The 20,368-nt window shown below is 47.1% G+C and overlaps 1 protein-coding gene across 2 annotated transcripts in view; it reads left to right on the top strand.

The window, feature by feature from the left end:
- The first annotated feature begins 1,464 nt into the window (after positions 1-1,464).
- The window catches only part of FCHSD2 (FCH and double SH3 domains 2), a 110,570-nt gene continuing 91,666 nt past the window's right edge, over positions 1,465-20,368 (top strand). Inside the window, exons 1-2 of one of the 2 annotated variants that reach the window (XM_027699771.1) lie at positions 1,465-1,727; positions 3,914-4,011. In XM_027699771.1, the coding sequence (XP_027555572.1) occupies positions 1,707-1,727; positions 3,914-4,011 (119 nt within the window). In that variant the 5' untranslated portion in view covers positions 1,465-1,706. The remainder of the gene's footprint in view (positions 1,728-3,913; positions 4,012-20,368) is intronic. The other variant, XM_027699772.1, reaches the window with a different exon arrangement.

Genomic DNA, 20,368 nt, shown 5'->3' with positions numbered 1-20,368 from the left:
CCCGTGAAAACCCCTTTGCACGCCCCTGAACCCCGTGAAAACCCCTTTGCACGCCCCTGAACCCTGTGAATCCCGTGAAAACCCCTTTGCACGCCCCCGAACCCCGTGAAAACCCCTTTGCACGCCCCTGCACCCCCCATGCACTCCCCTGCACCCCCATTGTGCACACCCCTGCAAGCCCCTGCACCTCCCTCCTGCGCACACCCCTGCACACCCCTTACACACCCCCTGCACCCCCACTGTCCACAACCCCTAAACACCCCCTGCACCCCCATTGTGCACCCTACACGTGCATCCCTGCGCACCCTCGAGCACGACCCTGCTCTCCCTGTGCACCCCCGTGAAAACTCCTTTGCACGCCCCCTTTTCCCCCTTATGCACCCCCGTTGTGCACACCCGCCCCAAACCCTGCGACCCCCTCCTGCGCGCACCCCTGCGCGCCCCCTGCACCCCCATTGTGCACACCCCTTACACGGCCCAAAGATCACATCCCCTGCACATCCCCTGCACCCCCATTATCCAAATCCCCTACGTGCCTCCTGCACCCCCATTGTCCACACCCTGTGCACGCCCCTGCAGCCCCAGTTCCCCTGCAGCCCCTGCGCACCCCTTACACACCCCACCGAGCACACCCCTGCACCCCCATTGTGCACACCCCGTGCAAACCCCTGCGCCCCCCGTTCCCACTCCTGCACACCCCTTGCACACCCCACCGATCACACCCCCTGCATATCCCCTACACGCCCCCTACCCCCCATTGTACACACCCCCTGCACATCCCCTACACCCCCATTATCCGCATCCCCTACACCCCCATTACCCACACCCCCGCACCCCCTTGCACCCCCTTGCACCCCTCGTTCCCCCCCGTGCCCTGATCACACCCCGCGCATCCCCCTCCTGCGCCCACCCCCGCGCCCCACACCGAGCACCCCCAAACTGCCCCGTTCACCCCCAAATCCCCCCTTCACCCTCCCTTTACCCACCCCATGTCCCCCCCGCGCCCTCTGGCGGCCCCCCCGTGTCATGTCCCCCGTGTCGTGTCCCCGTCGGTGCCGCCCCCGCCCCGCCCCAGCCCATGGCGGCGGCCCTGGACGGTGAATCCCGTTCCTGGGCGGTGAATCCCGTCCCTGGGCGGTGAACCCCGGCCATGGGCGGTGCAGTCCCTCCGTGGGCGGTGCAGTCTCGTCCGTGGGCGGTGAATCCCGTCCGTGGGCGGTGCAGTCCCTCCGTGGGCGGTGCAGTCCCGTCCGTGGGCGGTGCAGTCCCGTCCGTGTCCGCACGAGGGCGCTCCCGGCGTTTATTTCCTCCCTCCTCCCCCTCGCTTTTTTTTTTTCCCCTATTCCCCCCCTTTTTCCCGAAGTCTCTCCCCTCCCTCCCCCCCTGCGCCGCCGCCTCCCTCCATTCCCGTTCCGCGCTCCCCAGCGCCGCGACGCTGCTGCGCTGCCCGGGAGGAAGAGGCGGCCTCGCCTGCCCCCATCCCCCCCAATCCCCGCCGCCGCCACCATCCCGCTCCATCCCTCCCTCCCTCCTTCCCCTCCCTCCCGCTCCTCCCGCCCGGCGGGACGCGCCCCGAACCGGGAGCGACACGGTCGCTGCCCGCTGCTCCTCCTCCTCCTCCTCCTGCTCCTCCTCCTCCTCCTGCAGCGGGGGCCGCATCCTGCTGCCGGGGGGAGGGAATTGATGTGGATACCCAGCGCAGCACCATGCAGCCGCCGCCGAGGAAGGTGGGACCCCCGCCCCGGGGAGGGGGGCTGTGCGCGATGCGGGTCGGAGGGGGGGATTTTTGGGAGGGGGGGGAAGAACGGGATGGGGTGGGTTCGCGGTCTGAAGGCACGGGGGGGAGTGGGGAGGGGGGCTCCGGGTGGGCTGTGCGGCGGCGGGGGCTGGAGGCAGGGTCGGGAGAGGGGCAGCCGAGCGCTGGGAGGGAATTGGGGGGTGCGGGGGGCACCGGGGGGGTGCGGGGTCTCGGGGAGGGTGGACCTGCAAGGTGGGTGATGGGGGAATGTCTGGGGGGGGGTTGGGAGGTGGACATCGGGGTTGGGAGATGGACATCGGGGTTGGGAAGTGGCTGTGGGGTGTTGGAAGCTGGAGATGGAGGGCCGGGGGTCGGTGGTGGGGTGGGATGGCTTGGGAACGGGAAGGTGAGGTCTGGAGGCACGACGGGGCATGGGTGGGGAAGGGCTGGGGAGGGTGGAGGTGCAGGAGGGCAACGCTTGGTCGGTGACCCCATCCGAGCCACCCCCCTGCATCCCCACGGGGGTTCTCCCAGGGAAGCAGAGCCGGGAGGGGCTGGGAGGGGGGTCAGTGACTGCGGAGGGGAAGGTGTTGTGTTGTGCTGGTTGTGGGGTGGCACCGGCTGCGGTTTTGGGGGGCTCGGCTGCGTCTGGGTGATGCTCTGGTGCCAGCAGCGATGGGTCGGGTGTCTTGGAGAAGAAGGTCACGTCCTGAGTTGGTGCAGGGATCCAGAGCATGCCAGTGTGTGTCAGGAGCACGAGGGAACAGGGACAGCCCAAATTGTCCAGCGTTTTCACCCCCATTCCCCCGCGTACTGGGAACAACCCGCGGAGGCACTGGGGGGGCTCTTGGGTGGCCCCGAGCTCCAGGGGAGCGTGAGGTGCCTCACACCGGTGTGGGAAGAGACGGGAGAAGGGATGGAAATTGGGGGAAAAAAGGCCGTTCCCAGTGTGGCTGGTCTGGGGTGGGCAGGTTGTTATCCGGGAGGCTGGAGCTGGAGTGGGGTGATTTATGGGGTGTTTATCCTGGTGTGTGGGAAGAGCTGGAGCAAAGCGGGGCTCGGGATGGAGCCGCCGCTCCTCCGCAGCCACCGGGAGAAGGAGCTCCGTGGGGCTGGGATTTGTGCCTGGTCCATGTTGGGGATGTTGGGCGCTTTGGGGCCGTGATTCCCGGCCCCCTTTGAGATTCCAGACGTGACGTTTGGGGTTTCCCAGCGAGGAGATCGCGGGGCTCTGCCAGGTGGGGACCTGGATAATTTGGCCAGGAGAGGTTGGGAAGGGAGGAAGAGCAGGAATCCTTGTGATGCCCCGAGCTGCCCTGGCAGCAGCCGCAGTGGGAAATCTCTCCTTGGCTCATTCCTGTCTCGTTTTAGGGGGTGGACTCTGCTTTTGTCAAACAAAACCAGTTAAATTCCCGTTATTTATTTATTTATTTCACACGCGGGTCGTTCCTCGCCTGCGTTACTTCATTTCAGGTTATTTCCATTACGTGTCCTGTGTGTGTTTATTTATTTCGAGGAGGGTTTTTTTTTTCACACACAGATAAAAACAAAAACCGCCGAAAGCGCCCGTTAAAAATAGACCCTTTTTCTGCTTAAAATCAGGGGCACACATGTGATTTCTTTTATTGGTATCATGTGAAAAACCTGTCTTGGTGTGATGTCGTGGTTGTGCTTGTTGCTGGGGGATGGTTTTCAGAGTTGAAATAGAGGAACTGATGGGATTTAAGGGGCTTTTTTTCTGCCTGGTGAAGAAGAGGGAGATGGAATTTTTCCTCCCTCTTCCCCCTTTGCGGGAACTGTTTGGCATTTTCTGTGCTCAGGAGTTCATAATATCTCCAGATATTGTGGTGATCATTTTTTAGGCTGATCCATGGATTCCCTGGGATCACCAGAGGGCTTAAATGCCAAGAGCTCTTGTTTTATAACAACAATTCCGAGGTTCCCTTCCAAAATCATTCCCAAGACATTGGTGCAATCTGCCAGTTATCAAGTAGTTCCCAAAAGTATTGAAATTTTACCTTCAGGATCCCCAAGGAAAACTACACCCATATTAAAAATATAATGCCAACCTCCTGAAGCCTTAGAGAGTGGGGTTAATTGTTTGTTTTCTTGTTGAAATTTGACTGGGATACAGAAAATATTTAACTGTGGTTTGGTTTTTGGGGTTTTTTGTAGGTGAAAGTCACACAAGAGCTAAAAAACATTCAGGTTGAGCAGATGACAAAACTTCAGGCCAAGCACCAAGCAGAATGTGAGCTCCTTGAAGACATCAGGTAAGGCTCCAGAAAGCGTTCCCAAAATTCCTTTAAGGTCCAGTTTTTGGAAGAACGTTGGAGTTGCAAAATTCAGGAACTGACGATGGAATTTCCTCTTTGGATTTCCTGCTTTTGGGCTGTTAAAGTTTTGACACAGCTGGAAATTATAACTGGAGCTCACACAATGCAAACCATTTTTTCTTCTCCTCAGTGGGGGAAACGTTTAAAAAATAAAAAAAAGGGTCACAAACAACATAGAAAAAGCCCTGGACTTTTCAGCAATTTATTTCTTTTTATAATAGACTCAGACTTTGATTTACAGGTTGTAAAAGGCTGCTAAAATTATTAAGATATTTTCAAGCCACTGCTGATTTGTGTCTTGGGAGAGAGAGCTTTGAACAGCACTTCGAGACATTGCATTTTTTCATGAGGAAGAAGATATTTGCATTTATGATTTCAAATTCTGCCTGGCTTGGGGACAAGAGGGAAAATCTCCACGCCATCAGCGTGTGGGGGTTTATTATTAATTCTCCCTAATGGGATTGTTTCTCTGGAAATGAAAAGTTTGCTTTTAAAACATGGTGGCAGTGGGTACCTGGAATTCCATGGAGGTTTAATCATTCCATTTGCAGTAGATCCATTTCCAGGCTGGGAAATATTCAGCAATAATAGTGTTGTCCGCTTGTTAATTGTTTAAATGAGATTTCCTGCTTTGTGTTTGTCTATAAAATGCAAGTGTTTGGCTTTGCCAGGTTGGTTGTCCTGCTCTCCCAGTGTCCTCTCCTGATAGATCAGAATTTCAGGGCTTGAGCTTTCTCCCCCTTGTTTTTTGGGGGTGGAAACACTTTTTCCTATGGGAAAGATCCCAGTGTTCGTTTCCTTAGATAAAAAAAAATTGTGTTTAAGTCACAAATGCTGAGTAATAAGGAACAGGCTGATCCAAGGAATTTTCCCCCCTTGGATGGAAACTTATTTTTAGAACATCTAGGCCAGGTCCTGCTGCTCTAGGCCAGGTTTTGTAGCACTTGCTGGTTTTTCAGGAGCTTATAAACCTTTCAGTGTGTGTTCTGCTGAAAGATGGCACAGGGCTTAATTTCCTTGAATGTAATTTAATTGCTGCAGTTAATTAAATCTGCGAGTTTTAATGGCAGGGACAAAGAAACCAGGTTAATGTATTTAATATATTGAATTCCCTGCCACGGCCACTAAATGTGTGGAGCCCGTGTTGAGCACTGGTTGCTGTGTGGATTTACAGATTAAACATTTGTTGTGATGAGATTGGATGCGACAGCTCAGTTGTGGCGGCGATTTGTTCAAATATCAGCAAAAAAAAAACCGAGAGAGAACAAGAGATTTTGGGTTAAAAAACAAGTTTGTGGTGCAGAGGCCTTTTAATTGATTTAATTGAATCTCGTCCTGTGCTGGTCAGGGGGTGATGTTTGGGAGAAGTTGGGTGTCAACCTCGTCATGTCATCACTTTGATAATATCACTGTGGATTTAATAATGGCCCTTGAATTTCGGGCTGTGTTCAGGAGGGGCAGCCACCGTGATTCCAGAGCATTCCAGAAAGCTGGAACCACACACAGGATCTTCTCTGCCTCTGGAAAAAGGGATTATTTTTCTAGGAAGCCCCCTGCTGTTGTCCAGTAAAAAGGAATTTTAGCTGAATGCTGTTTGCTTGTCAAGACTTAGGAGGAGAATTTTGGGCATTTTGTAGCACTTTGGAAGCTTTTGGGCACAACTTTGTCCTCGGAATTCCAGAAACTGAAGTGGCAACAGGGAATACTGAACCAGGGCTTGGGTTAAAACATGACTTTGTTGCAAAGAATGACTGTGTTTGTTGGCACAGAACTGCTCCATATACAATGCTTATAAACCATAGGGTTTATTTAGGATGTAAAGCTCTGAATTGCATTTTTTTTTCCAGCACTTTGGTTCGTTTTTTATGCAACTAAAAAGCAGCAATAAAAGGAAAAGATCACAAGAGTTCCAGCAGAATAAACCCATTGTCTGGTGTATTAGGAGATGATTTTTGGCAGCCATTCCAATGGCTTTGATATCTTCATGCAAAACTGAGCACTCCTTTAAATGGTTGGAGTTGGGAGAGGTTTAAATTATAGCATTTTGGAGAGGATGAAGAGCAAACTATTTATTCCAGGCTGGATTCTTGGTCAGGGTTGAGGTGTCTCCAGCCCCTCTGCAGATCCTTAATCTCTGTGAGGGCTCTACATAGACAAACCCACCAGTTTAGTGCATTTAAAATATATTTAAATCTAAAATATATCTAATAAGACAGAGTTTAATACCAGATTCAGGTCCTGGAGGGCAGGAAAAAGAGGGAACACGTTGTGCTTGTGGGAAGCAGACCTAGGATTGATCCAACTGTGTGCTGGGGGAAACTGGGCTGGGAATTAGGGGAGTTCTGACACGCTGTAAAACTCTGGTACATCCCAAAATATCAACATTTCAGCCTTACAAACTCCCGGGTCTCCCTGGGGAAGCTCAGCAGCAACTAGAGCTGAAATCTCAGGGCTTGACAAGGCTCCATAAAAACAGTGTTTGAGATGTTTAGCAAATAGGTTTGAAAGCACATTTCTGTGTTTGTCATCTCAGTTTGGCTCTCTGGGTTCCGTTTCTGGGTGCTCAGTGAGTGGGGAGTTTGTGGAAGGAGTGATTCAGGATTCTTTCAGCATCTTTAGGCGTGACATGTTTATCTGCTGCAGCTGACTGAGGCTGTCACATCCCTTCATGTGCTACATCTGTGCTGGTGTTACTATAAAAAAGGTTGTTATTCTGCCATGGTGATGGAGAAAGAGGGTTTCCCCCCCCCCAAAAAAAAACACGTTTTGTTGCTGTGAACCAGAAAACCTTTTAGGTTTCTTTTCTGGTGCTTCTTCCCTCTGTCCCCACTGGCTGCTTTTAGGCAGGGAATGAATTAGTTTGGAATTCCAGGGGCCAGCTGGGTTATGAAAGGCTGAATTTATCAGAGGGGTTGGCAATTTTCAGGTGTTTTATTTTGCTTTCAGGATTGCCTGATCTGACTGAGGGTAGTAAATAAGTCACAGCCAGAGCCTGCAGTGGCCCTTGGGTTGCTGAACATGGAATTGTAAAGAACTCTGTATAATCCACCTTTTAATTCAACTTGGTGTTTCTCTGAGGTGTTTATATGCTAAGACTTTACACACTTGTGAACTGATGGTTGTTTTACCTTGAATTTTAGGCCCTGCTATTCCAAAGCACTTGACAGGCCTTTCCAGCTTTGGGTATCCTAAAATGTCCTTTTGGAAGCTTCCCATTTGTGTTTTGCCAGAGAGAATGAACTCGTGGTGACGTGTCTGTTCTAACGTGTTCTAGAGCCTGGACTTTAGTCTGGGCTAAAGCTCAGCTGATTCTGCTGCAGCAGGATGGATTAGGGAGCTCAGCCACCTGAAATCAAACCTTCCCTGCCTTTTCTCCCAAGTTTTTTGGTAAATCCAGTGCCCCTGCTGGAATGGGAGGGAGGAGAGTTGAGGAGGAAGGAGAGGGAAGCAAGGCTGGGCAGCAGCATCTCAGCTTGATGTGGGTTTAGGCCCAGCCTAAAGCCCCTGTGGAAGGCACAGCTGCTGCTTTGGGATTTCCAGCTCTGGAATCTCCACCTGATTTAAATCTGAACTCATTTTGGCTGCCTGGATGTGCTGATCCTGTGTTGCTTCAGCCTTGTGAGCAGGTTGAAATAAGGTGTAAAAAATGGCCTGATTTCTGGCTGAGATGGAATAACAGCACGGTCCTTTTATTTGTTGGGTCCTGAATTTAGTTTTAGTGGTTCTTTTTTGCTTTCAACTCCATGCATAGTATGAAAAGAATTGCCAAAATCCCAGGCTCATGACCTACCTGTGCTCCTGATACAGATGCAAATCTACCTGCAGAGATTTCCTTCTGTTCCTTTGCCTCTTCTGTCCTTGTGGTTTCTTCTTCCTGACTTTTTCTTATTTAAAGTATCTTCCCATTGTCCATTATATTGCATACTGTACATTCATCCTGCTTATTTTTGGTAAAGCTGCTCTCACTCTGTTTAATTCCCCTCTCTCCTCCTCTTTGGGGGGTATTTTCTACCTTCCACCCACAGCTCTTCCCTCTGAGCCACTTCTTTTCAATTTATCAACTTCTTGAGAAATTAGTTGTAGTTTTTCCTCCCAGGTGCTTCATCCCTCCCCTTTCTCTACCCAGCTGAATTTTAATTAGCCCTTTGTTTCTGAGATTTGATGTTCAGCTGCAAGGTGAGTTATTCGCCAAGCGGGGAGACCTCGTGGCTCTTCCTGAACAATCCAAGCCCCTTCCAGGTCTTGGATTCTGTTGCTTCTGCTCTGCTGAGGTGTACCAGGAACATATTTGGGACGGAATCAGTAATTCCAGGGCAGGATTTGTGGTTTTATGGGCAGGATGAGGCCGGAGCACTCCTCGTGTGTGTCTCGTGCTGCCACAACAAGCCCCAACGAGCAGCCCGGGGGGGGTTTAAAAAAAGAAAGTAAAAGTGTGAATGAACCTGGATCCGTGACCAGGCAGCTGCTGCTCGTTTGAACATGTCATTTGGTGCTCTGAGTTATGCTCCACTTAGCAGAGTTCCAGGGAGGCTTTTTTTGCTCTCGGATATACTTTGTACTCCCGCCGTGGAATTTGTCGGTGCCGTCGTGTTGGCAGGTCCCTGATAAAGGTTTATGGGAGTTCTGGCTGGAGTAGGAACTTTTATTCCCGTTGAAATCTAATCCAGCAGATCATGGAACAGATCCTGTGCTGGGGAGGAGCTTCACCCTAGCCCAGAAAACTAAAATAACATGGATTTATAGGGGTTTGGAGCCCTATTTATTAGGATGCCGTAAGGGATGCTGAAAAATCAGGAGAAAGCTTTCCTTTTCCTGCCCTTTCTCCCTGTTCTTCCCAGTCTCTCCAATTTATTTGGATATTCCTGAACCCTGTCTCAAAGCCTGTTTGCCTCTGGTATCAGACCCCTTTTTAAAATCCCTCTGGAAGGTCCATCTCTCTTTTTCCCCCTTTATTCTCCTCGGAAACGTGTCCTTCCTTTTTCCTTCAAGGTCATTCCCTGCATTCAGGGGATGTAATTCCTGCCTCTGGTGTTTGGGGTTTTATCTAAGTAGGAGCTGAGTGATTTTCTGGGCTTGCAGGTTCTAAAATCTGCAAGTGGAAACCAGCAGAAGAATCAGAAAAACTACTGAAAAATACGTTATTTTAGTCTGGGTTTGACTCACACTTGAGGAGCTTTTCCTTTGTTTGATTAGTATATTTATTTCTTTAAAACTTTCCATTTTCTTAGGAGTTTATAACATTTCTTTCCTCTTGGCTTGAGCTTTTCGAGTACTGTGAGTTTATTTTGTATTTTGTCTTTTTTTTCTTTCCTGAGCTCTGCTCATTAATTGTGGACACAGTTCTTTGATACAACATTAAATAGGGAGAAATTTCAGAAATTTTCATGGAAATTGGTGCTGTTCCTTCTGAATAATATCCCATGTAAAGATCCCACAGAATCTGTGGCCTGGGCACGTTCCCTATAATTAGGCAGCCCTTTAATGAGATGCTCACATTCTTGATGGAATTAAAATCTGGGGATGTTTTGACTGCAACTTATTTGAGGGAAGCTTGGAATGTACTTTTAAAAAAAACCCTGTTGCCTACTGGGTGTGGAAGTTCAAGTTTTGAGGGGGGAAAAAAAAGAATTTTAGTATAAACATGGCCACAGTGTAATGATTCAGGCCTATCCTGGCACTGTGGAGTTGTTTTTTTTTATCCCTGCCATACAAAAATTAATGGATCTCTTGTTCCAGTATTTCCAAGTAGCTTTTAACTAATGAAAGTTAAATCGTTAAAAGAAGATTCTTTTTTTGTTTTTTTTATGAAACCCCAACAACCCCCTTCTCCCACCAGAAGGCAAATTAATTTTTTTCCCTCCATTTTTAGCTCTGAGATTTGCATTTGAATGAGCTTTCTGGTCATTAAAGCAATTCCAACAATTCAAAAGTCTGATTTTTAAGGACTTGTATTTTTAGCCTTCTGAGATAGTAACAAGAGAATTTGGGTTCTCAGAGCAAAAAGTTGCATTTTCAGTTTGGGCTCGATGCCCCCTTTTTAAGAATGAATTCTTGAGCTTGCAGAAAGTCGTGTGGGCTGGATTTTTTTTTTTTTCCCCCTGAATTTTAGCCCAGCATGGCTTTTCCTGGAGCTCACTGTCATTTTTTCACTTGGCAGAGCTCTAAAAAACCAGCCATGAAGTGCTATAAAGTTGCTTTTGGGGCAGGTTTTTATGGTGACAATTGTGAAGTGTAGCTGATAGTCCACCTATATCTATATTTAGATATCTATAGATATATATTTTAGGATATATGGCCCAGGATAATTTTAAAGGCACAGAAAGCTCTTCCTTCGCTCCCCCAAGCCGCATCTTGGATTTTCTCTCTTCTTCGTCCCATCCCTTTCGGGATGAAGGTTTTCCAAGTGTTTTCAATCCCAACTCAGAAAACCCTGTGTGAGGGGAGTTGAAGGATTTGGGATTACCACAAACTGTCAGGATAAATACTGGGAAGAGGAAGAGCATTCCTGTCATTCCAGACACAATTAGTCCATCCTGGCCCGATTTCTTACAGTGTTATCACAGAAAATGCTGAGCTGGGGGGACCCATCAGGATCATCAAGCCCAGGACATCCCAAAATCCCACCATGTCCCTGAGAGCCTTGTCCAGACCCTTCTTGGTGACCACCTCCCTGGGAGGCTGTTCCAGTGCTCTGGGGAAGAACCTTTCCCTGATATCCACCCTCAGCCTTTTGCTCTGTTTTTTTGGGTTGATCTGGCAGGTTTTGCTGCCTTTGCCAATGGTGCTTTTTTTTTAGCATCTTTCAGCCTTTTTAGAAGATTTTTGTGCAAGACCTGCCGTGACCTGGGACCTCGAGACGCTCCCTTTTCATTCCAACACTGAACACGTTGTTTTTTTCCTTCCCCTCCCCTCCGTGCCAGCCTTGCCTTCCCCTCTGGAAGTGGTTTTGGTGCTGGGGAAGGTGGTGACGTGTCTCCTGGACCGTTCCATGATCCATCCTCAGGGCACTGATTCTCCCCCCCTGGCCTGGGGGAGGAGGGTGTGGTGAGGAGGAGCAGGAGGCAGGATTGCACCACCACACCTTCCCCAGGGTGCTTTTGGCTGGCTCAGAACAGGGACGGGTTTTGTCAGGCTCAAAATCCCTGCTGGGACATTGGGGACTCTGATTTTTGGCAGTGCTGGTGTTTGTGCCCCAGAACTGGAGTGGGGTGGAAAATAAACCCTTGTCCATGGTCAGTAACACAGGGAATGTCCCAGGCTGGTGCTTCCAAGACACAATAATAATAATAATAATTATAATAAATAAGATGCCTCTGTTGTGGGACTTGGAGAATGTGATAATAGTTGTGTCTGAAGTGGCTTTGATTATTTTGCTCTACATTATATTTGGAATTTGTGGGTATTTTGGGGCTCCTAAAGGCTGATTGAACCTGCCCTCAGGATGGATCCTGAAGGTTCTCTAAAGGAACACATGGAATTTATGTTATAGACTCATTTCACCAGTGTCCTGATGGAGCTTTGTTGGAATTTCATTAGGAGTTGGTGCATTTAGATCAAGTCCAGCTTTGGAATCCAAAGGGAGCAGTTGGTCTTTCCATCTTGGAAACTTGTGGCTTTTCAATGCTCCTCCTAAAACTGAGGGAAATGGGATTATCAGATCATGTGTCGTGGAAATACTCCTCGTAGGGGAGGCAGAGGTAAAAAGAGAGGTTGGTTTGGTGGGTTTTCTCCAGAAAAAATCCAAATATACTGTGTTTCTCTTGGCTGCTGCTCCTCGAGATCAGCCTCTCCCACTCCCAGTGGACTTTTCCCCCTTCTTACCTTACATTGCACGTGTTAATTTTATTTTTCTGATGAAGACACATCTGATTTTTAACCTTTATTTTATCTTGAAGTCGAGCTTCTTTAATCTTCTTGATCTCTTACCGCAGAGTGAAAGCCCAGAGAAAAGTTGTTCTGCATTTAAACTTCTCAAAATTGGCTGTTGAGAAAGGCAAAACATCCTCAAACTCAAGTTAGTCCAGTCAAATATCTGCTGTAAACGGAACTGGTCTATAATAGCTCAGTGTTATGTTTTTCTGATTGTTTTTTAGAGTAGGTTTTAAAATTTTAACACTATTTTTCTCAAAATGCACAGTAGGAATACGTAAAATTGGGGGGAGGTTTGTATTTAATTGATGGTCGTGAGTGTTGGGTTGCTTTTATTTGTGAAATAAAGGCAATATTTCCAATTAAAACTCGAGGGGAGAGAGTGGAAGTGTTGAATTAATGGTTGTAATTGTTGGGTTGTGTTTATTTGCAGAACAAACACAGCATTTCCAAATAAAATTTGAAGATAGAGAGCGAAAGTTTTGAGTTAATGGTTGTAAATGGTGGGTTTTGTTTATTTGTGAAATAAATACAATATTTCCAAATTTTATTTGAAGATAGAAAGTTTTGAGTTAACGGTTGTAAATGGTGGATTTTGTTTTTTTGTGAAAGAAACGCAATGTTTCCAAATAAAATTTGAAGGTAGAAAGTTTTGAGTTAACGGGTGTAAATGGTGGGTTGTGTTTATTTGTGAAATAAATGCAATATTTCCAAATAAAATTTGAAGATAGAGAGCAAAAGTTTTGAGTTAAGGGTTGTAAGTGGTGGGTTGTGTTTATTTGTGAAATAAATGCAATATTTCCAAATAAAATTTGAGGGGAGAGAGTGAAAAGAACTAAAAAAAATAACCTGTTGAAATCCAGCCTTTCTTCCCGGGTGTAGATTTTATTCTCCTCAGCCTCTGAAAAAAAAAAAATCATTCATAACGTTCAGAGAGAACCTTTGGAGTTATTTTAAGTGTTCCTTGCTGTGAGAACACGGCGAGGTCCAATCCCCAGCGGCCCTGGGAAGGTTGTTCACACACTCCTCTCCTCCTGCGCTTTTTTTTCGCAGCAAACATCCCTTTAATGAGACAGACAAAACGCGTTGGTGTCTCATTTTTAGGAGGGGAGCTCAGCCATGCAGAAGACTTTCGAAGATTTATGGCGCTGAAGCCGCTGAGGAGAGTTATTTTTGCCTCTCTCTGCCAGCTGCCAGCCAGTGTGAGTGGAGAAAATGTTGGCATGTTTAAATACATCCAATCCTGAGAAGAAATAAGGGTGTTTTTTTTTTTTTTTTTGCTGGCTCTGTGTGTTTTTGAAGGGGGGGGAAAGGAGGAGGCAAAAAACACCAAACGAGCCACAGTTTTTCTTGAGGGGATGATATTCTAAGGTGGTCTCACATCAAAAGTGATTTTAAAGGTGTTTGAATATAAGGATGAATAAAGTAGAATATAAGGCAGAATCCTGGAATGGTTTGGGGTTGGAAGGGATCTTGAAGGATTGTCTCCTTCCAACCCCCTGCCACGGGCAGGGACACCTTCCACTAGCCCAGGTTGCTCCAAGCTGGCCTGGAACGCTTCCAGGGATGGGGAATCCTCTGGGAAATCCATTCCAGGGCCTCGCCACCCTCACAGGGGAGGAATTTCTTCCCCAAATCCCATCTAAATCTCCCCTTTTCCAGTCGGAAGCTGTTCCCTCTTGTCCTGTCCCTGCATCCCTTGTCCCAATTCCTTCTCCAGCCCTCTTGGAGCCCCCAGTGAAGGCAAACTCTGTGTGTTTGAAACAAAAATGAAAAGCTCAGGGGTGTGATGATGTGGGAACTGCTGAGTCTCTCCAATCACTATAAATAAAGGCAGATTTGGGAATCTGATGTTTTTTTCCCCGTGTAAAAGGTGTGGAAGCCCTTGATGGGATGCAGGGCCTGATCCTGAGCTTTGCAGCATCTTCCTAAAAACTTCTGGTCTTGCTAAATGTGTGCAGAGCTTGAATGATGTATGTTCAAAGAGGCTAAAATCCCCCCTCAAACTTTAAAATTGTTCGTGTTTATTTGTATTAATTGATGTGCCAGCAGATTGTGGTTAATTGCTATTGTGTGGGGAACAAAGCAGGCCCTATACTCTGGTTTTTCTAAGCATTTGAAGCTTTTTCTGCTGAGGAGGTGAATAATATCACAGAATCTTCGTGATCACACCAGTCTTCGCTTGGAATTCTGCAGAATTTTGAGTCCAGGATGCAAAAACTGGTTCAAGTTGGTGTTTCAACAGCTGGGGAAAAGTAACTGGAGTTGGTCCCTAATGAAGAATTGAATTGAAGAGGAATTGAACCCTCTCTTTGTCTGTTGGCTTTGTAGCATTTTGGCCACGAGGTACTGAAGAAATACTACTAAAAAGCAGTAGGATTTCTGCATAAAGAGTTTTTGCATCCTTCAGTGCGGTGCTGAAGCCTGATAAAAATGTCCTTTGATTTTTTTTGCTCTGCACTCCCTTTTCTCCTGCAAGAGGTTGCTCCCTTCCTTTTCATCTTCACAAGGAGTGAAGGTATGTTTCTTTTCCTTGGAATGCAGCGTGGGGATGTTGTTATTCCTGGTTTCCTGGGGAGATCTGGCCTCGTGACCGTGGCCTCGTGTGTCCTGCAGCCAAGGTTTGCTGCCGGAGGAATGTGACCGTGGGCTTTGTCCTGGAGTTTTAGGGGAGTGTTTTCAACACCCCAGGACGAGATTTTGGAGCGTGTTGAGCTTTGATCTTCCCCAAAAAGCTCAGTTTTCCTTAGCAGGGGGTGCTTTGATGTTCTCTGCTGGCTGGAATGCCAAGTCCTTCTCCTGGAGTGCTGCTGGCCACTTAATATCCAAGACCAAATCCTTTCTTCCAGTGAGTCCTCACTCATCCAAACACTCCAGGGAGCAAATGGGTCTCTCTGCTGGAATTTTATCTGTTGTAATTTGGATTTTTTTTTTTTTCCTTTCTAAATTTAGCAGGTTAGTTCATACTCTGCTGGAGGAGGGCTGGGCCCTCTTTTGTTGACACAGCTCCCTGGATGTTTGGAATGCCTTTGGCCTTCCCTGCACCCAGCTGTGCTGCTGGACTGGCCGGGGAGAGGCTGGGAGAGCTGGGATTGCTCAGCCTGGAGAAGAGAAGGGTGACCTGATTGTGGCCTTCCAGGACCTGAAGGAGCCACAAGAAAGATGGAGAGAGACTATTTACAAGGACCTGGAGGGACAGGACACAGGGAATGGCTTCCCACTGCCAGAGGACAGGGATAGATGGGATGTTGGGAAGGAATTCTTCCCTGTGAGGGTGGGGAGGCCCTGGCACAGGTTGCCCGGAGAAGCTGTGGCTGCCCCTGGATCCCTGGAAGTGTCCAAGGCCAGGTTGGAGCAACCTGGGATGGTGGAAGCTGTCCCTGCCCATGGCAGGGGGTGGAATTAATGATCTTTTAGGTCCCTTCCCATCCAAACCCTTCTGTGATTCCATGATTACCTGTATTAACAACCCTGTTCTGGTTTTCCTGGAGCTTTTCATTCAGGAAAACCACTCCAACTGCATCGTACTCCTACTCCCCAAAAGTATTGTTTTCACTAATGAATTTCCAATTTAGTTTTATTTCCAAAGTGATCCTTAATTTCCAGTTAAGGACCAGAGCTGTGTTTTTCCCTCAGGGAGGATCATCCTTCCATGGTCTGGTTGCCTGGGTGGTGTTGGGTCACAGGTTGGACTCTGACCTCAGATCTGGGTCTTTTCCAAACCTCAGTGGTTCTGTGATTCTGATGTATCTACACACAGATTTTAGAAATCGAGCCACATATTTTCACTGAGCTGTTACATTTTACTAACTCAAAAAAATAACAGTGCACGTACTGTATTCTTAGAGGATTGTGCTTTGAGGAAAAAAAAAAAACCATTATAGTAATTATTATTACCCGTCTGGTGCATTAAAATTCAGAATTTGACAATGAAACCTTGTGAAGGGCGTCATTTTAAAATGAAGTGCCTGTATTAAAAGTAGAAAGGAGAAAAAGCCATTGTAATGCACCTGGGTGGCTCTGTCAAGATTCCTAAAACGTGACAGCCGAGCAAAGGAAGAGCTCCAAGGTGGCTGTTGCTGCTACAAAACATTTGGCAGCTCCTGGATGTGAAATAAGAAGTGGCTGCTGAAATGTGCCTTGGCTTCTTGCTGTTCAGCAAACGGGGATCAAAGGAGCTCCTCGGATCCCTGTGTTCTGAACGCTCCAGCTGAATTCCCAGATCCTAGTTTTTTTCCTCTAAAAAGGAAATGCCTTGCATGGGATGAATCAGGGCTAGAAAAAGCACCTTTGTGTTGGTCAAAATTGTCTCTCTCTCCCTAATGTTTGCTTAGTTTCCCATTTAAAACAAACCCTCGTTAGCGATCGTTTGCGATACATTTAAACCCAATCTCCGCGTTTGTCATCAATTCCATCCAGAGGTTTGTGTTTTGAAAAGGGGGGAATGAATGTTCACCCCCTCCCCGGCAGCTTTCTGGCTCTCCCTTTTTTGTTTTCCTTTTTTTTTTTTATTCCGCCAAAGGAAAAACTCCATTGTTTCAGCCTTGTTTTGTGTGTGGATGTCGTGTTCCTCTGCTCACACGCTGGCCCTGCTAATACTTCTCTGAGACAAATTGCTGAAAGCATTGGCTGTGTTTGAGGTTACGAGAATTCTCTATATATAGTGACAGAATTGATTTTTTTCTTTTTTTTTTGGGCTCTGTTGCCAGTGGCAACTCATCCTAATCCCAAACTGTACAGTAATGTGATTTATGGGCCCTACATTGCTCGCTCCTGAATGTTGTCTGGAATTTTTTTGCCACGGGGTCGCTTCTCAGGCGAAGATGTTTCGTGGGTTTGCCGTGAAATTCATCGTCGATAAATTGGATTAGGATGTTAAAAATGATGAATAAAACCTGAGCGCAAAAGCAAACGTGTGTGTGTGGGGGAATTGCTTTGTCATATTTGATAGCTTAAAAAAGGAGTTTAAATTCTCGTGAATTGGGAGCTTGTGGTGATAAAAATCCCAGCTATCTCCTGGTTTGTTTGTGGGTTTGTCCTGTCACGCTGTGTGTTAATATTTTGGGTTAAATCAAATTAACTTCGCTGAGCAAGTTTTAAAAGCTTGTCTTGGGAGCCGTCACCTTATAAGGAGCACCTAAAATTCCACTCCTGGCCTATCCCGGTTGTGATTGACCTCTTAATGTCCTGCTAAAAGTGGTGACTTCCCAACACGTTGTGTGGGGCAGTCGCACATTTTTAAGTGCATCAGTTAAACTACCAGGAGCAAACAAAGATAGAAGAGGGGCTTTTGAGGAAGGACCACTTGTAAAATTTGAATTTTTGAAGAGCAGGGCGTGGCGATCTTCAAGGTCTTTTTCCAGCCTGAGCTGTTCTATGTGTGAGAACTTCTGAAGTCAAGAAATTCAAGGTTAGACCGGGTTTTGTGTTTCAAAGCAGGATCTCATTTCTCTGCTCGCTGTGGGCGTGGAAATCATAGTATTTTACTCCTCTGAGTAGGGTAAGAACAGTAGTGCCTAAAGTTGCTTGAAAGGATGGCAGGAGGCTGATTTAGAGACTGAAAATTGCGTGTGAAAAGTGGAATAAAACACTTGTAGTGAATCCACCAGGAAAGGCAGGAGATTGGTTTTGACCCAGAGGTATCGAGCACAACTTTGATTCCTTGATAAGGACAATATTTGCCGTATAATTTGCTGCGTGCTGCTTTAAATCATTAAATTCTGCACGTGGGTCGAAGCATTTTCAGCCCTAACACTTCCTATTTACATTCAGGGGAATTTTCCTCCGGTGTAGTTTTATCTTGGTGGAGCACAAGTGGCGATTGGAAGAGCAAACATTGCAAGGGACAAATTGTGGCAGAGCTGTGGGAGATGAGGAGCTTCAGTCGAGGGAGGAACAAACCTTTAATTGCAGCACAAAGATACTGAGCTGGACGTGGTTGGTGAGTTCCTGTAGATCCTGTGGGGAGCAAAAGGAGATAGCAAGGGCTCCTCAGGGTGGGAGAATGTCCTGGAGGAGCTGAATCAGCACGGGATCAGTGTGTACTTGGCTATAAAAGGGATGGGGTGGATATTGGGGCTCGTGTTTGCTCAGGGAAAGCTGTTTGAAAATAGGGAGATGTGTCGTGGTGAGGAATTTATAGAGGAGAGAGGAGCTCTGGTGTGTTACAGGATGTTTGATCTGCCAGTTCCTCCCTTTCTGCAGGACCTTGTGAGGAAGAGTTGAGTATTTTAAGAGTGAGACTAAAGAGGAGACAGTGCAGAGCAAGTTTAAAAAAAAAGTCCACTTATTTCTTTCATATTTCCCAGAGAAGTACACGGAGGTGAGGAGAGCTGAACTCCTTGACTCGGCCAGCAAAGAGTTCCTTGATGTCCCAAATATTTGTGCTTCAGGAGTAGTGAAGATGTCCTTGCTGAGATCAGCCAAACCTCAGGCTGACCCTCAAGCAGGAGACATCCCTGGCTTCTCATGCTGCATCCAGGAGCTTCGCTGTGGGCAAAATTTCGGCTGGTTTGGAGTTTGTCCTCCCAGGGGTTGTGCTTGCACAGCTGGTGGGATCTTGCAGCCTCGTGTTGTTGGTGTGTTCTTGTTCAAAGTCTTGGCCCTGAGGCCACATTTGTGCTCTGTTGAGGTGTTTGTGGTGTCCACATTGTCCGTTCTTGCCGTGGGAGGAATGCTGGCTACTGGCTTTTTGGGAATCCTGTCCGGACTAGTGGGGCTGCTGTGACCACAAATTGACTCCAGGACCTGGAGGATCCCTGTCAGGAGAGAGCAGAATTGAGCTTGTTCGTGCAGCTGGTGGGCAGAACCTCCTGGGAAGCAGCCAGGAAGGGGGAATATGCTTGGAATATGCTCGGATTGGTGGTTTTAGCTGAGTTTTCCTAAGGAAGACTCCCAGAAAGCTAAAGGAGCAAAGCATCCCGTTGTGCAGGGAGCTCAGGAGTTTTGGCAAGGCTGAGCAAGAAGCTGAAGGACACTGGGCAAGGTTTGAAAAAGGTGGGAAGTAAAGGAGGAATATGGACTATAATAAAATATAATAAAATAATGAATGTAATAAATATAATAAAATCATGGAGTTGTTTAGGTTGGAAAAGACCTCCAAGATCATTGAGTCCAACCCTAATATCAGTTCCATCTACAGCTGGTCAGGGACATGAGGAGGAGAAAAATGGGGGGATAATGGGCTTGGGAGCAGGAGGACATTTTCCAAGGCAGTGGAGGAGAGAGGGAAAGGAGTCCAGTACTCCCCATTTTTATTCCCCCCCCCAGTCATTGCAGGGGAAATCTTTGCCTGAACTGATGTGTTAATAGTTGGAAAGAAGAGCCAAGGTAATGCTGTGATGTGAATATTGATGAAGATATTTCTGCAGGACTTTGGGGGGGGGGAAAATTCCACACATCATCTCCAAGCTGAAGGGAATGGATGGTGGTTTCATATATGAGATGGCAAGTTAGACTGGAGACCAAAATCCAGGCAGCAGAACTGTGTTTGAACAGTGCTACCAAATGTCCAACACATGTGGACTTAGTGTAGAGTTTATTTAATGGGTGGGACAAAGTCTTCAGCAGCAAAGGCAATAAATAGTAATAGTGCTGACATTATTGAAACCTGCCATGGAACTTCTGCTCCTTGATAAGAGGGCTGGGGAATTGCTTGTTTATAAAGGAGAGCATAAACCTGGCAGGTAACTGTGCATGTAAAAGAGTCACCTTTCTAGGAAGAGATCATTTTGTTCAGGTGATGTCAAACCACAGAACAAAGGAGAGGTTGTTATTTTTAAAATGTAAAATCAAGGCTGTGATTTGCTGTAACGTGACTTCTGGTGATTTTTTTTTTGTTGTTGTTGTTGTTTCTTGGAGTGGCTGAAAAGGAATTTAAAGTACTTTGTGGCACTGGAGGCTCTGCTCTTAAATGAAATGAAAGTGAGTTTCTCCTTCCGAATTTCTTCAGTTGCTTTTCTGCAAGAGCAAGTCAAGGCTTAGAGAGTCAGCACTGGCTGAAATTTGGGGATGTTTAAATGGAATCCAACTATCCAGAAAATGATTGGAGGCACCAGGATTCCAGGTCATCTCCTTTAGGTGCATTTATTAAACGAGTGTGAGATTTAGCAGGTGTTAAAAGGTACTTTATTTCTGAACAACAGTAACAACAGCGAATGGACGTGTTGGCACAAAGTGGGGTTGGAAAACCAGAGTATTTGTTGGGATACAGGCTGGGTTGGTCTCTTAGGAGTTTTGGATAAGTTATAAATAAAAGGAGCGCCCTGAAACTGCAGAAATATCACCAAAACCAGCCAGTGCTTGCTGGCTGGCTGGAATATTCGAGTTCCAAATCTTTAACCTGGTGGCTTTGCAGCTCCACAACTGTTCAGGTGGCTCAAGGGGCAGGGAAATATCCTGGGAAGAGGATCACAGACATGATCCA

The sequence above is a fragment of the Neopelma chrysocephalum genome, unplaced genomic scaffold, assembly GCF_003984885.1.
Source record: "Neopelma chrysocephalum unplaced genomic scaffold, ASM398488v2 Primary Assembly neopelma1_141, whole genome shotgun sequence".
Taxonomy (NCBI): Eukaryota; Metazoa; Chordata; class Aves; order Passeriformes; family Pipridae; genus Neopelma; species Neopelma chrysocephalum.
The sequence above is the reverse complement of the archived record's forward strand: the minus strand, read 5'-3'. Positions and strand labels throughout refer to the sequence as shown.